Source organism: Mytilus californianus, unplaced genomic scaffold, assembly GCF_021869535.1.
Source record: "Mytilus californianus isolate M0D057914Y unplaced genomic scaffold, xbMytCali1.0.p SCAF_2, whole genome shotgun sequence".
NCBI lineage: Eukaryota > Metazoa > Mollusca > Bivalvia > Mytilida > Mytilidae > Mytilus > Mytilus californianus.
In genome coordinates, this window is record NW_026262668.1 from 46,918,584 (window position 1) to 46,933,245 (window position 14,662).

General features: G+C 33.4%; 1 protein-coding gene across 1 annotated transcript; it reads left to right on the forward strand.

Moving 5' to 3' along the window:
• The first annotated feature begins 5,107 nt into the window (after positions 1–5,107).
• On the forward strand, positions 5,108–11,459 carry LOC127729893 (nmrA-like family domain-containing protein 1). The gene is made up of 4 exons (XM_052237825.1): positions 5,108–5,208; positions 8,784–9,303; positions 9,985–10,178; positions 11,123–11,459. The coding sequence occupies exons 2-4, from the start codon at positions 8,784–8,786 to the stop codon at positions 11,309–11,311; spliced, it is 903 nt and encodes a 300-aa protein (XP_052093785.1). The 5' UTR covers positions 5,108–5,208; the 3' UTR covers positions 11,312–11,459.
• The last annotated feature ends 3,203 nt before the right edge of the window (positions 11,460–14,662 follow it).

Here is a 14,662-nt window from a genome sequence, read left to right on the forward strand (position 1 = left end):
TTATGAAACAGATTTTTCCAATATTTTAATTCATATTTTGTACATTGGTTATCTCTTTGGAGCCAGTCTAACTGAACACAAATTAATGAACGACAAAGAAAGAAATACACATACGGGTAATTGCAAGGTGATTGATATTACCTCACCTGATTCTGATTTCATGGACTATAAAGAAGGCTGTAGTATTTTTTTTTTTCTTCCTTAGGCGACAATACTAACATTTTTTAAATTTACCAATTTTTATTCTTAAAACCTTGACAAACCAGTTATGTGTGATATAACTACTTAGTATTCTGTTTTAAAAATTGAAGTCAAAAAGTAGCATGCCGATCTTCGAATGGGGCTTCTTTATAGTATCCATGGCCACCGTTATTTTGCATAAAATTCATGAAAAGTTGGAAGCCTTTTTGTAAATATACACACTGCAGTTATTCATAAATAAATTAAAAAAATATAGTAAACCCTTACATCCAATCACAGCGCTCCAAAGTTGACTTCCACAAACCTGCCTTGGGAACACGAAAGGCCAACCTAAAGCTGGAAAAATGTAATACTACTTTTTCCCTATACTATGTGGTGTTAGTGATAACTGTTAAATCAATCACAACTTTTCCAGATTTCCAGTTTGACATATTATATATATATTTTGCTACTGTTTTGTTTATTTCGTGTTGTCAAGTAAGAGACTTTGCCTAAATACTGTACCATTATGTGAGTATAAGACGAAGTCGGTTATCATCTGATCATAGATACAAGTCAGTATCCACTAAAACATTGGTTATAAAAAGAAGATGTGGTATGATTGCCAATGAGACAACTCTCCACAATAGAACACATGACATAGAAGTTAACAACTATAGGTCACCGTACGGCCTTCAACAATGAGCAAAGCCCCTACCACATAGTCAGCTATAAAAGGCCCGAAATGACAAATGTATAACAATTCCAAAGAGAAAACTAACGGCCTAATTTATGTACAAAATAATGAACGAAAAATAAATATGAAACACAGCAACAAACGACAACCACTGAATTACAGGTTCCAGACTTTGGACAGGCACATACAGAATGTGGCGGGGTTAAAATAGTTTTGTTGGCGTCAAACCCTCCCCCTAACCTGGGACAGTGGTGTAACGGTAAAACATCAGAACAAACTGTGCAAAACAATAAACGAAAAACATATACAGTGTATGAGAAACAGCAAAAAAAGACATCCACTAAATTACAGGCACTCTTAGGTTGAAAGATGTGAGTACAGAGACATCATAAATTTATAGTATAAATAGCTCCCCCTGAACTAACTGAAAATTCAGGAAAGATGTGCCAAATACGGCGAAGGCAATCTATACCTAGGGGTAGAAAAACTGTATTTCGTATACTTCAACATTTCATATACAGTAATTATAAGTCAATTGAGGATAAAGTAGAGCGCACCTGCCACGTGCGGGATTCGTTTTTCATTCGTTTAATGTGTTTGAGCTTTTTATTTTGGCATTTGATAAAGGACTTTCTGTTATGAATTCTCCTTGGAGTTCGGTATTTTTGTTATTCTACTATTTTTTGAACTCACAACCTCAGTGTTCACAGGCTAGTGATATAGTAGTTCGACTACTTAGACCACTCGGCGACCAAGGCCCCTTAAATTTACAGAAAATAAGCATATCAATGATATTCCATGTCACCACAGAACTACTGACTCCTCGGCTGGTGATATCCTCGGGGTTAAAACATCCACCAGCAGTGGCATCGAACCAGTGAGTGTGAGTTATGTCTATTCCTGTATGATAAAATGTAGAGCAATTAAAAAGATTAAAATTGCGAATTAAACATATAGCATTAAACGATAGCAATTATAGAAGACTGTAGTATACGACTTTTACCTGATTTTATGCACATAAAGAAAAAGACAGGTTTAAACAAGTTTTCTTATCGTTCACCTCGGGTAGTGGTTTTACAGTTCAACTATAGGAAATTCTCAGAGAAATATTATTGAAGGGCTAAACCAATCTACTTTGCGCACACATTCTGTACTACGCAAACACAAAAAAAACACAAATAACATGATGATAAGACACAGCTCGCCTATTTTTGTATTCGCTGTTACTGAAAGATAGTTTGAAGCATAATTTGAATGAAAAGATGATTAGACCATGTTTTCAACTGTATATCAACTTGAAATATCTGTTGAAAAAGAATGGCATTAACATACATGCGTCTAACCGATCCATTTCACCGACTTATGCCAATCTTCAACGTTATCCCTGATAAACATGATTATGCGATTTTCAATTTAGATAGTCGTAATCCCTCGTGGGAAAAAATTATGCTGAAGGTAGATTAGGGTTCAACATTGAAAAAACGATACACATTTTGATCCGTTGCCAAAATGTAGTTTTATTATGCTATTAAATCAAAAATATGAGACCAAGTAAATGTAAGGGAGCAAGCTTCTGGTTGTGCAAAATTTATGTTTTTTTTTGTATAGGTTATACACGGAATGATCACTTTTGAGTGAAGAGAAAACAATAGAATTTTAAAATAGAAAATGAGAACAATAGCTCTTATAATGTGTTTTCATTTGTCGTATCCACTGTTATGCCCTTCTTTCCACGAAACTAACTGGTTGATTTAAGGTTTTTGTTATAGATGTGTTTTGATTTATTAAACTCTAGACTACATTAAACAAAAAATAAAATCTGCATCCACACAATGGAAAAAAAATTAAATAAAGTCCGAAATGCACTAAAAGTCCTTTAATTAACTACATTTTCTCCTAACCGGTTTCACATTTTTGTGACAATCATGGATGCTAATATAAATGAAGTCCATGAAAAAAGTATAACAAAAATACCGAACTCTAAGACAAATTCAAAAAGAGGAAGGTCATGATGTCGTCTCTCATTAATCGATTTGACTTTTGATTGTTCACTAGTTGTCTTCCTCCTTTTTTGCTAATAATGCACCGCACAAGCCTACGTCGTGAAATATTTTTAAAGTTTAAAACACGGCAAAATTAACCCTCTCATTTCATTTCTTAAAGTTCGCACACAAACCTTCTTGTAGGCCAAGAATTGTGAAATTAATCAAGACATTTTCTACCACATTTACAAATACAATTTATTTTTAACTTCTATATTGTAAAATTAATGCAGCATAATGTCCTTTTTGCAACTTTAACACACTTTATGATTGAAAACGACAAAGCAAAGTAATTAATGCGGTTTGCTCAATAGGAATTGGCATAGATATACGTAACTATCCCGACTAATTGAGTTCCAAGTACTTACTTTGTTTGTCATCAAGTTTGATTGGAAAGGACATATATCTAAAATTAATAGCGTATACAAATAAGACCACCGTGTAGTCTTCAAAATTAACTTTTTCAGCTTTTGATTTAGATGTAATTTATGTTATATAATTTAAAATCAATAATTCTTAATTAATTCTGGCTTCTGCTTTCGGTACACTTCTCATTTTATTAGTCAGAGAGTAGTCAACTTTTGTTACGTTTCATCTGAAAAAAATGAAAACAACACGTTATAAATGTCATGCGTCCGAAGCAATTTTCTAGATTTTCCTTCACCAGGAACGCTCAAAGCCGAATATTTAAAAACCGAGGACGAAAACCTTCATGAAAATTCAAACATGTATTCGTGTCGATCCTATTGTATTCTAATTTTAGAAAGTGTGGTCTTGGCAAGTTTGTATTACTAAAAGACATTAATTCCTCATTAGTTATTATATGTTTTGTCATCAATGATGAACGTTATAGTCATTTTGTTACGCTTTTAAAGAGAAGTTTTGTGATCTCCATTTCAAAATTGACTTATATGGCTCAATTTATGGTCTTCTCGTAAAAAGGGAGATAACAATTCGAACAAAAATTCGAACATGCACTATGTATATGAATAAACGAAAAAGTGGTGCATTTGTCGATTCGATCACAATCCAGCTGCATAGATATCAAAAAGACATCGTACATGTAAGTACACAATTAAGTCTTCAAATAAAGACAGGTATCTACACAAAATAATATGATCTGGATTGTCCCGAGTTTATAAAAGTTGTCCGGATTAAATAGTTGTACTTTTTTTCTTCTTTACGGTTCTGTCAGCATTGCTTTGTTTGTATTCAGGTTTTTTGATTGTCGGAATACAAATCTAGGTCACAAACTCTGTTACCATAACTTTAATAGAATAATGATAGATCTACCCAATTCTCCAAATAAAAAAAACTTAAGATTTGATTTATGACAATGTGATTCCTTGTCTTGTACAGGCGGATGAAAATTTGGTCGGGTTCTTACTAATAAAATATAAAATTGAGAACGGAAATGGAGAAAAGAGCAGAAATCAACCAAGGCAACCAATGGGTCTTCAACACAGCAAGAAAATCCCGCACCACGAAGGCGGGCTTCGGCTGGCCCCTAAACAATAATGTATACTAGTTCAGCGAAAATGGGCGTCACACTAAACTCCGAAACATATAAATAAACCAAAATTTAAAAAAAAAAATACAAGACTAACAAAGGCCAGAGGTTCCTGACTTGGGACAGGCGCAAAAATGCGGCGGGGTTAAACATGTTTGCTCGATCTATTCACCGTTTCTCTCCCTTTTCTTTAAATAGTTCAGTAGATGAACACAACATTCATTTAAGAATATAATAAGGCAACTAGTAAAATAAATGACTTTATAGCTCTACAACTGTATTATAGATACATTTGTAGCAAAAATAAAAAAAACCTTCGAAATCATACAGTATTAGACATTCCAGCCACTTCATAAAGCAAGTTCAAATATTTAACCTGCTGACAAGAAATATGATGTGTGTTTTAACATAAAGTTTTGCAATTTATGAAAAATTATAAAACAAAAAAGTGAAAGAAATTATATCAATTTCATAAAAAGAAATTACCTGAAATCCTAGCTATGAGATTAAAAGATTATAGCGCCGTTACTAAACAGTCGATAATTAATTAATGTTTTACATGCTCTAACTTGGTTGACAGTTCTTTCAGAATAAATAATACTTTTTAATTGCACGTTCACACTACTGTAGTCATTTAAACAGATCAATATTAATATATTAAAAAGACTTGAAAGGTGAAATTCAGTTTAATCGACGCATGCGCTTTTACTCGTTGCTAGACGCTTAAAGTTGACTGCAGACTGTGATAAAAACCGACATCCTGTTATCTCATTAAAAAGGTAAGTTGTTTTTAAAGCTATGCTTGAACGCTCGAAATTCTAATATATCTTCCCTTTTAGTACCGAACGATTACATGTCTCAATTATCCAATAATTTCACAATTTTCTGTTAAGAATTTTACGTTTCAAGATAGCCTTTTATTTTCACAGTAATTCCATACAACAGAATAATTGTAATATTTTATAAATCCAGCTTCATTGTTGTCCTGGGAGAAGGGAGGATAATTTATGTCATTGATTCAGCAATTTATCGCATGGCACACTACAATCAAGTGAACAATCTAATCTGCCTCTGATGGTAAAAAACCTGCTGTAATAGCACTAAGTAGTGTTAGTTTTAAACATGTTTTTGACTATGATAATGTGTTAATTTATAACAAGTATGTAAATTGAAAATTGTATATAAATATAAGTGGACGATTTTACCTTTCCTGCCTTTTATACAGGTGCTTTAAATCGATAAGATTTCAACATATATAAATATTGGTTGACTGGATTTAAATACACCTGACAAAAGTAGGAAAACAAATTAGAAATGACATTATTTGATCATGCTTAAGAAAATCCGTCTCAACATATCTATGTATATACAAAATCACTCAACGGTATTTAATATTAGGAAAATCAATGTAACTGGCGTGAGGGATTATAAAGAAGAGATATGTGTTTAGTAACACAGAAACCAATTCACCTACTCCAATTTAGAACATATTGAAAGTAGCCCTTCCCTGACAAAAATAGTGCTTTTGATGTCATTGTTCAGAGGCGGATTTAGGGGGGAGGGGGCGGGAGGGAAAAATTTGGTTGATTATATAAGGAATCACTGAAGCATGACTGGAGCGGGCCCCCTCTTAGGCAGTCAGTGGGCATCTACTTATAAAAATTTCTGGATCCGCCACTGTTGTTTACTTCAACTAACCAACAAATTTGCAGAAAAACAACTTTGGTGAAAGAGAAATATATTTAGACCATGTTGAGCCAAAATTTACTTGTCTATGAGTTTGCATTAATGATTGAGGGTTATTGCGCTGCATGTATAGTATACTTATTTAAGATTTCCAGAAAACCAGGGGTATATTTAGTAGTAGTTGCCTTCCGAACGGTCGTGTTTCACTACAAGACTTTAAAAATTGGTTGAAAATTAACATGTAGAAAGGTGGTACATGTACACTTCAAGGTATACCTGGTTTCTATGAATTTAAACTTAAGAAATTTTTTTTTGAAAATTTAAAAAAAAATGGTTGAATAGATAGGGATTTTGAGTTTGTGGTCCGACACCTTACGGATAAATTTTCGGTGAAATATTATCAAGAATTATACTAATTTGTCATTTAGTCTGTTTTCTTTTGGATATGGCGGTGTCTGTCTTTCCCAGGATTTTGATTTCAGATTGGTATTTCTTGTATGTAATAACCATAATACAATAACATATTTTTTTAAGAACCCCCAAAAACATAAAAGGAATATAATAATGATAAATAGTACTATATGATGAGTGTACTTTTAAAAGCAAGACAAAACAAAAGTGTAGCTACGTTGTCTATTGAATAAATTAAGTGTTAATATTTACAACTGAATATATAAGCGGGAAAATTTTTTGAGTGAGGTGTCACAGTTTCATACAATGTTGTAGAGTTCAAAGGCAAATATCGTGCAACACGCATTAATAAATATATTAAAAGTCACATAGATACGGAGTAGAAATACAATTTTATTAAATTAAATGCAAAAAAACATACGAGTGAATTTTAGCAAAAGAAGAAATCCTAACTATACAGATGCCAAACAACAGAGGGATGAATTATTTTCACAGTTTGTTCTAATTTATGTTATGCTGTAACACCACTGTCCCAGGTTAGTGGGAGGGTTTCAGCGCTCACAAACAGGTTTAACCCTGCCACATTCTGTATGTGCCTGTCCCAAGTCAGAAACCTGTAGTTGGTTCATGTGTGTCATATTTGTTTTTCGTAAATTGTATTTTTATAAGCCTTTAGTTTTATCAATTGAATTGTTTCATATTTTTCATATCGTGGCATTTTATAGCCGACTATACGGTATGGGTTTTCTCATTGTTGAAGGCCGCACGGTTGCCTATAATTGCTTACATCCTTGAACTTTGGTGGATAGTTGTCTCATTGGCAATCATACCACATCTCCTTATTTTTATGTAGAACGAACTGGAAAAATATAAACCTGTTCTTTTCATTACACATTCCAATGTTGAAACCAATATAGTGATAAAAAAGGGCTTGGGATACAAATTTAGCACTATAAAATATATCATAAAGTTAAGATCATCCTAAGACTATCCCAAGACATCAAAAGTGGTTTCCTTAACTTTTCGGAACATTTGGTCCTCAACGCTCTTCAACTTCGTACTTATTTATTTGGTCTTTTTAACTTTTTCGATTGGAGCGTCGCTGATGAGTTTTTTGTAGACGAAACGCGCGTCTGGCGTACAAAATTTTAATCCTGGTATCCATGATGACTTTATTTAGGGCATATCCTAATTTGCAACCTGTTTGATAAACCTGCATACGAGGACAAAGATATATCTTAAGATAGTATTAAGACAGGTACTTCGATAAACAGGCCTCTGGACTTGTCCCATCCGGTAGTGAATATCACAGCGCAATTTTGTGTGTTCGGAGTGTAAAAATACGCAAGTACGGTAATGCTGGGGATGCCATTTGCAGTCTAAATGTTAAGTCTTTCATCCCATTTGATTCACTTTGTGGAACCAGCCTTTTGAAATAATTTGTTGTCGTCCTGACTTTGCATCAAGTATTTGCCACTGGGTGTTAGGCAAACATCTATCAATCAAACATACAAACCGACTAATATTTGCCACTGGGTGTTAAGCAAACATCTATCAATCAAAAGTAAAAACCGTCTAATTTGGAAATCGCTTTTATTCTTGAAAAATTCCTTATTTTAATTGGGAATTGGAGATTTATTTACTATCGTTTGACTAACGTCTAATAATAAATAAGGTAATTGTCTTCAACAATAGAAAGGATATGTCAAAGCTTTATATCGCCCACAGTCTATACAAGTTGTAAAAAATTTAAATGAAATAACAAAAGATCTGCCATCAAAACCTTATCAAAATAATGAAAATCAGTTATATATAACATACAACAACAACTGACTTAAACTTAATTAATATCGAGTGAACTTGTTCTTAAAAAAATTAACATCTATCTACTGAAAATCGTAAGTAGACGTAAAAACTGAAATCACTACGTTGTAGACAGTGGAGGTGATCTGAGTTGCTCTAAACCATTTAAGTCACTCATTACTCCCCCCCCCCCCTTTTCCAAAAAAAAACAAACAAAACACACACACACAAAAAAACACCATGCATATCCTTTAACCAGTCGACAGCTTAAAGTCATTTCATATTGATGAAATGTTCCATGTGCAACATGTTTTGATGTCGTTTTCCCAAATACAAAAAAAGCAAGCTTAATATATATTAATGCAAAACAACTTCTAATGATGAGAGCACCAGAAGAAAAAAATACTGAATCAACGAAAATGTTTAATAAAAAATATCAATTTGTATTTTACAGATGAGCAAGTCGATAACAATTGTTCGTGGTGATACGGATATAGGTGGTGCTGTAGCTTGCAATCTTGCCAAGAATCCTGATTTGAAGATCAAGGCAATTGTCGTGGACACATCAGCCCCGGAAGTCCAATCTATGAAATCATGCAACGTCGAAGTTGTTCAAAATAGTCTTAAAGATGTAAACGCAATAAAAGACTTACTATCTGGGACAGATGGATGTTTTATTGTTACAAAATCTGACTTTACAAATCCTCAGTTCGTAGAGGACGAAATCGAACAAGGTCAAAATATTGCCGACGCATGCGCTGCAGCAAAAGTTCCCCATGTTGTTTTTAATACACAGTTACATCCCTTTAAAATAACTGGCATTTCAGCTCGACATCTGGTAGCCAAAGCGGAAATTGAAGGATATATAAGACAAATAGGATTGCCTGTGACATTTATACTTGTTCCATGCTTATATGAAGATTATTTAAATATTTTGAAACCTTATGATATGGGACGAGGATTGTATGAAATCGGTAAGTTTAAACTTTGAATAGTCATAATAATATACAGATCATCCATAATATATATTTACATATGTTGGCTAACTTAATTGTTCCTTATTCAAAAGTTTATTATGTTTGTCAAACTCATCGGCAAAAGAAATCTTTCCCATATTAAGAAGGTTAATTTGAACAAAATTTGCTTAAATTCGTGCAGTTTGGGCTAGTAAATTTAAAAAGCACAAGAAATTATAAAATTCCAGTCACCTCAGTACTTCACTTGCAGCGCTACTATGGCATACATTTGAGGAAGATTTCTACCATGGCAGTCAGTTTGCATTTTACAATCACCGAGTTTCAAATTAAAATGTCATCTGCTTTTCAAGTAAATGTTAACCCATCAATTATCTTCGCATACGCATAATTATAATGGAGTAGTGCAAGTTGCATAGTTAATTATGAAGTATTTTAAGAAGAAATTAACAAATGAAATTTTGTTCCATGGATTATTGCTGGTGTAATTGTAATCTTAATATTTTACCGAGTTTAAAGACTAACTATACGGTATGGCTTTTCTCATTGTTGGAGGCCGTAAACGTGGTGACATATACATTTGCTTACATTCACGTCATTTGAATATGGTAGAGTAGTATTTACATTGGCAATTATGTCACATCTCCTTATTTTTATATTACTTCCATATATTTTTTTCAGTAATTCCAATGGGTGTTATACCTTTCAACATGATGAGTGTAGAGGATGTTGGTGACATTGTTGGTATTATATTTTCAAATAAAACTGCATTCCTGGAGAAAACATTAAGTGTATGTGGCGATAAACTCACCGTCAGAGAAATGGCAGCATATCTTTCGAGGCATCTAGCACCAACACAGTTCAAAGAAAAACAGGTATTTTATTGAAGTACCTTACTAAACGCAATTCTAATATGACGTCCTTATTTCGCTTTGTAAACAAATCCGTGTTTTAATCAGCACAAAATATGTTTGACACATGCGCACAAAATACATGTTACTTTTCTCTCTCTTGTTTTCTTGCACTGTTTCGGTACTCTTAATAATTTTATACTCACTCCCATTGAAACAAATGCACATTAAATATAATATGAAAACTACATATTACTAGTAACCCTAATTTTTTCTGATATACTCGGCTCTTAAATGTCTCCCATCAAGGATTTGTATAGTGAGACCGGTCTCACTATACAAATCCTTGCTCCCATGTAGAGTTTTCTCTCTCAAGGACCGATAACTCTGCATGGGAGATTGAAAGTTTGGCGGGAAAATATGAATGCCTACTCAAATCCAAACTGTTAGAAAAATCGAATTATTACAGAAGACTGTCCACCATGCACTTGCACTGCACTATTATTAATATAGTAGAATAGAATGATATACAAATGGATGAAAATTATATATACATGTAACTGTAATATACAAATATTACTTCAATATCATATTTATTACGGTGAGGTTGAATTCCCTGTCATTTATTTATCATCCACGCACGAACTTGTCTAAGAAAAAAAAAATTATATCTGTACATTAACCTCACTTTCAGGTACAGAGATGTGATTTTTTTTCTGAGACAAGTGATTGTTACCATACACAAGAACTTGCAGTCATCCGTTGTTTAGTACTTCAGTACTTTGATTTTTATAATTTTTGTCCGAGATATACTTAGCAATCAGAATAAGCATATTTTAATCACACTGCTATTTACCATTCAAAAAATAAGAACATTGCAAAATTATTGTGATTGGATGTCAATGCGATCTATAACTGTGATACGTATTCTATGCAATATTGTTTACAAATTCTGTCTTTACTTGCAGCTGACGGCCTACCAGTTTGCGCAACTAGGACAACCTTGGTCTCAGGACTATGCCAACATGTTTGACTTCATTTTACGTGTCGATCAACGGTATAACCTACAGGAAACCAGGAAAATCTGTCCAAAAACGCAGACATTTGAAGAATGGGTGAAAAGGAATGTAGGAAAATTAAAACAAATTTTCCCGTGATTTTAATTCCACTTCACTATTATAGGTTTTACTGAAGCAGTATTTTGTAATGTGTAATGTGATATTGTTATTTTGCCTTTTAAGTTTGTGATCGCAATTATTGTTATCTTGTGTTCAAATAAAAAAAATATGCAAGTTATACCACAAATTAATGAATTATTATCTTTCCAGATAACCGTGTGAAATCAAATAACTACTTAATACTTTTTACTTGACCAAGCTTTTCATGAAGGCGTTAAAAATCTTTCAGTCACTACTCTTTTTAGTCTTAAAAATAAAATTCATTTGATAAAATTATTTATCATAATATCTCATTTCTTTTTCTATAACAATAAACTTTAGTACATATAAAAATAAGAAGATGTGGTATGAATGCCAGTGAGACAACTCTCCACCAGAGACCAAGTGACATAAACAGTTAACAAATATTGTTCACCGTACGACCTTCAACAACGGTCTTTAGTACATATATGTTGCTATTTGCGAATATTAAAGAGTGTCGCAACCGTCCATGCTCAGTAGACTCCTTCCACTTAAAAAAAAATTAAATAATGTTACCAAAATAAATCCACTAGCTTAATAAAATTAGATATTTTTTTTTTGGAATTTCTGAGAGTATACTGTTCAACGGAATCGATAACGACTTTTTAAAATATTTATTACTCTTAATGTACTATTTCGGGACAGAATTCAAAGAGGGTCGCATTTTATGTAAATTGCCAAAACAGGAAAATTAAATAATATGTAGCCCAAAAGAACTCGTTCAGATGCAGCGTGTCTTCAAAAGTAGATGTCGAGTAGATGAAAAATAGAGGGTGCATGGGGATTAAACGGGGGAAAATATTACTACTTTGAAATACATCAAACGGAGCTTAAAATGTTCGAAAAAAGGACCGAAATACTAAAAGGATATCTGCAATGCAATTTTCAACAATAGACATCAAGTCAGTATATGTTAGTTACTAGTATACTGCACAACCCGGTCACCCGTTGACTTGAACTAGTGGTAGTAGAAACGTGTGAAAACAAAGTTTATTATTATAATAGCACAAAACCCTTATTGATAAATAATGGAAAAGAAAGGATTTTATCAATTCATGACACTCACAAAATCACTAAACGCATATGAAAAAAACCCAAAGGACCAAGGAACAGCACTTTCATTGCTGTTCTTTATCTCAAAGTGACAGTGAAGTCTTCAATGTGGAGCAAAAACTCACACCTCATTTGTAAGTTTAATTCAAACCCTAGAACCTAATTGAGCAGACGTCTTCTTTGGAGTCGATTGAAACTGCGAGGTAATAACTATACTCCAATCACCTTGCCCGCCAGTTCGTCCAACAAAACATGTTCGTCATTCTTTTCCCAGGAACAACTAAACAGAATGACTATCTTTTCAGATTTGTCTAAGTTCAGTTAAAAACGTGTTTGAAATGCATATATGTTGAATGAAAACAAATATTTTTGTCACTCATTTCTAGTGAATCACTGAACAGAATCACATCATATTTGATCAGTCAGTTGACGATATTGTAACACGTGAGTTCTCTTTGGATCTGTCAAACACTTACTTCCTGTTTTTCGATACTTTGAATTACGAGAGGGGATAGACTTAAAACGACAACTTACGCAAAATCTTGTTACATCTAGCAAAGAAATCTAACAAATACTGTTATAAAAAGATCGCTGATATATCTTGGCAGGAAACCTGTCACATGGCACTTCCGGTCACTGATATTCTTTCAACAATGGTACCAATCCAGTTCGAGTAATAAAAAAAAGTTTGAAAAAAAGTTAAACTTAAAACAGTTGGTTGTTATAATGCTATTCGATTTAGCGAAAGCCAAGTTCAGTGTTATGTGATAATTTATATGCAACTTTACAACGATTGTTGCTATATTGTCTCGTTATTTTCGGAATTTTTTTTCTTGACATTGAGGACGATATCTTAAATACTATTTCTGGTGCAGTAGTTGTTACAATTCTCAGTCATGTCATAATTTTGCCTATATTTCTGACATACTGGTGTGCACTGTGACATGCCGATGAACAGTATCTGACAGTTTAAAATTTCAATGAAAATTTAATTTGACTAGTATGAAGTCACTATGAAAAAATAATTTTCAGCAATACTTTCACATTGTCATTCATGGATCTTCAATATAATGATTAACAAAGCCTAGTGATCAAAGTTATTTGTGATAAAATATCTCTATTATTGTTCGACACTTAATCCTTGCTAAAGTTGTCGTCAAATAGGATGGGCGGGATGTATAAATACGCAGTCACGTCTGATCGGAATTACGGACGTTAATTCCGATGTCATATGTAGGGTGAATGCCATATGCTCTTCTCTGTGCGTTAAATCCTTGTGAATTCTATGAACGATCCTTATGTTGCGTTATACAAGGCAAAACTACTGCTATCCAACATACCATTATTTACCAGTGGCAGTTCAAATATCCCGTCCCTCGTCCCGGTCGACCTACCTTAAAGAACCTTCGTACTGTATCATTAGTTTGTTATCCTCCAGAATATGCATGAAATATTTACCTCTGGACGTAAAACAAGCAACCAATCATTCCATCAGCCAAGTTATGTCGTCCAGGGTGAAGGGCCGAACATTTGGACACCCACTGAGGGTATGATGGACAGAGACATAATTTTTGTCTTGCAAAGGCTACCTACAGACCCATCAGAGAGTTGTAAGAGTTCTTGAATATTTATACATCCCGCACAGCCAAACGAATATCCACTTTAGCAAAGGTTTTATTGCCGGACAGCAGAATTTCTGGAATTACCATATTTGTATACCTTTTATACTCAATTCGAATAGCTAAATAATTATTTAATTAAATGTATTTAAATTTCTTTGTTGTCTCGTTTGTCAATATTATACAACCGGCTGTGTGGGATGTACCAATACACAGCCAGGTGAATCGGAATGTAGACGGTAAATCCGATGCCTCTTGTATGAAAAGTGTAACGATCTCCGAACGTACAACAACTCTTACAACTCTCCGAGGGTCTGTAGATAACCTTTGTAAGACAAAATTCTATCTCCATCCATCAAACCCTCAGTGGCAGTTTAAATGTCAGGCCTATCACTCCTGGTGATGGTTAATTCAGAAAAGCGGTTCCGATGCATTCAATTTATAAAGTGCTGTTTTCGTTTTTGTCAAATCGCACTTTAGCAAACAAATGACGAGGAAGAGTTACTTATTTTTTCATACACATGTACACGAGTGAAACAAATTAACATGATAATAACGTTATACATGTACATATATAATGTACATGTACATCAGATGAAACCAAGCAACTACTAAATGATAAAGAGATAATGATAAG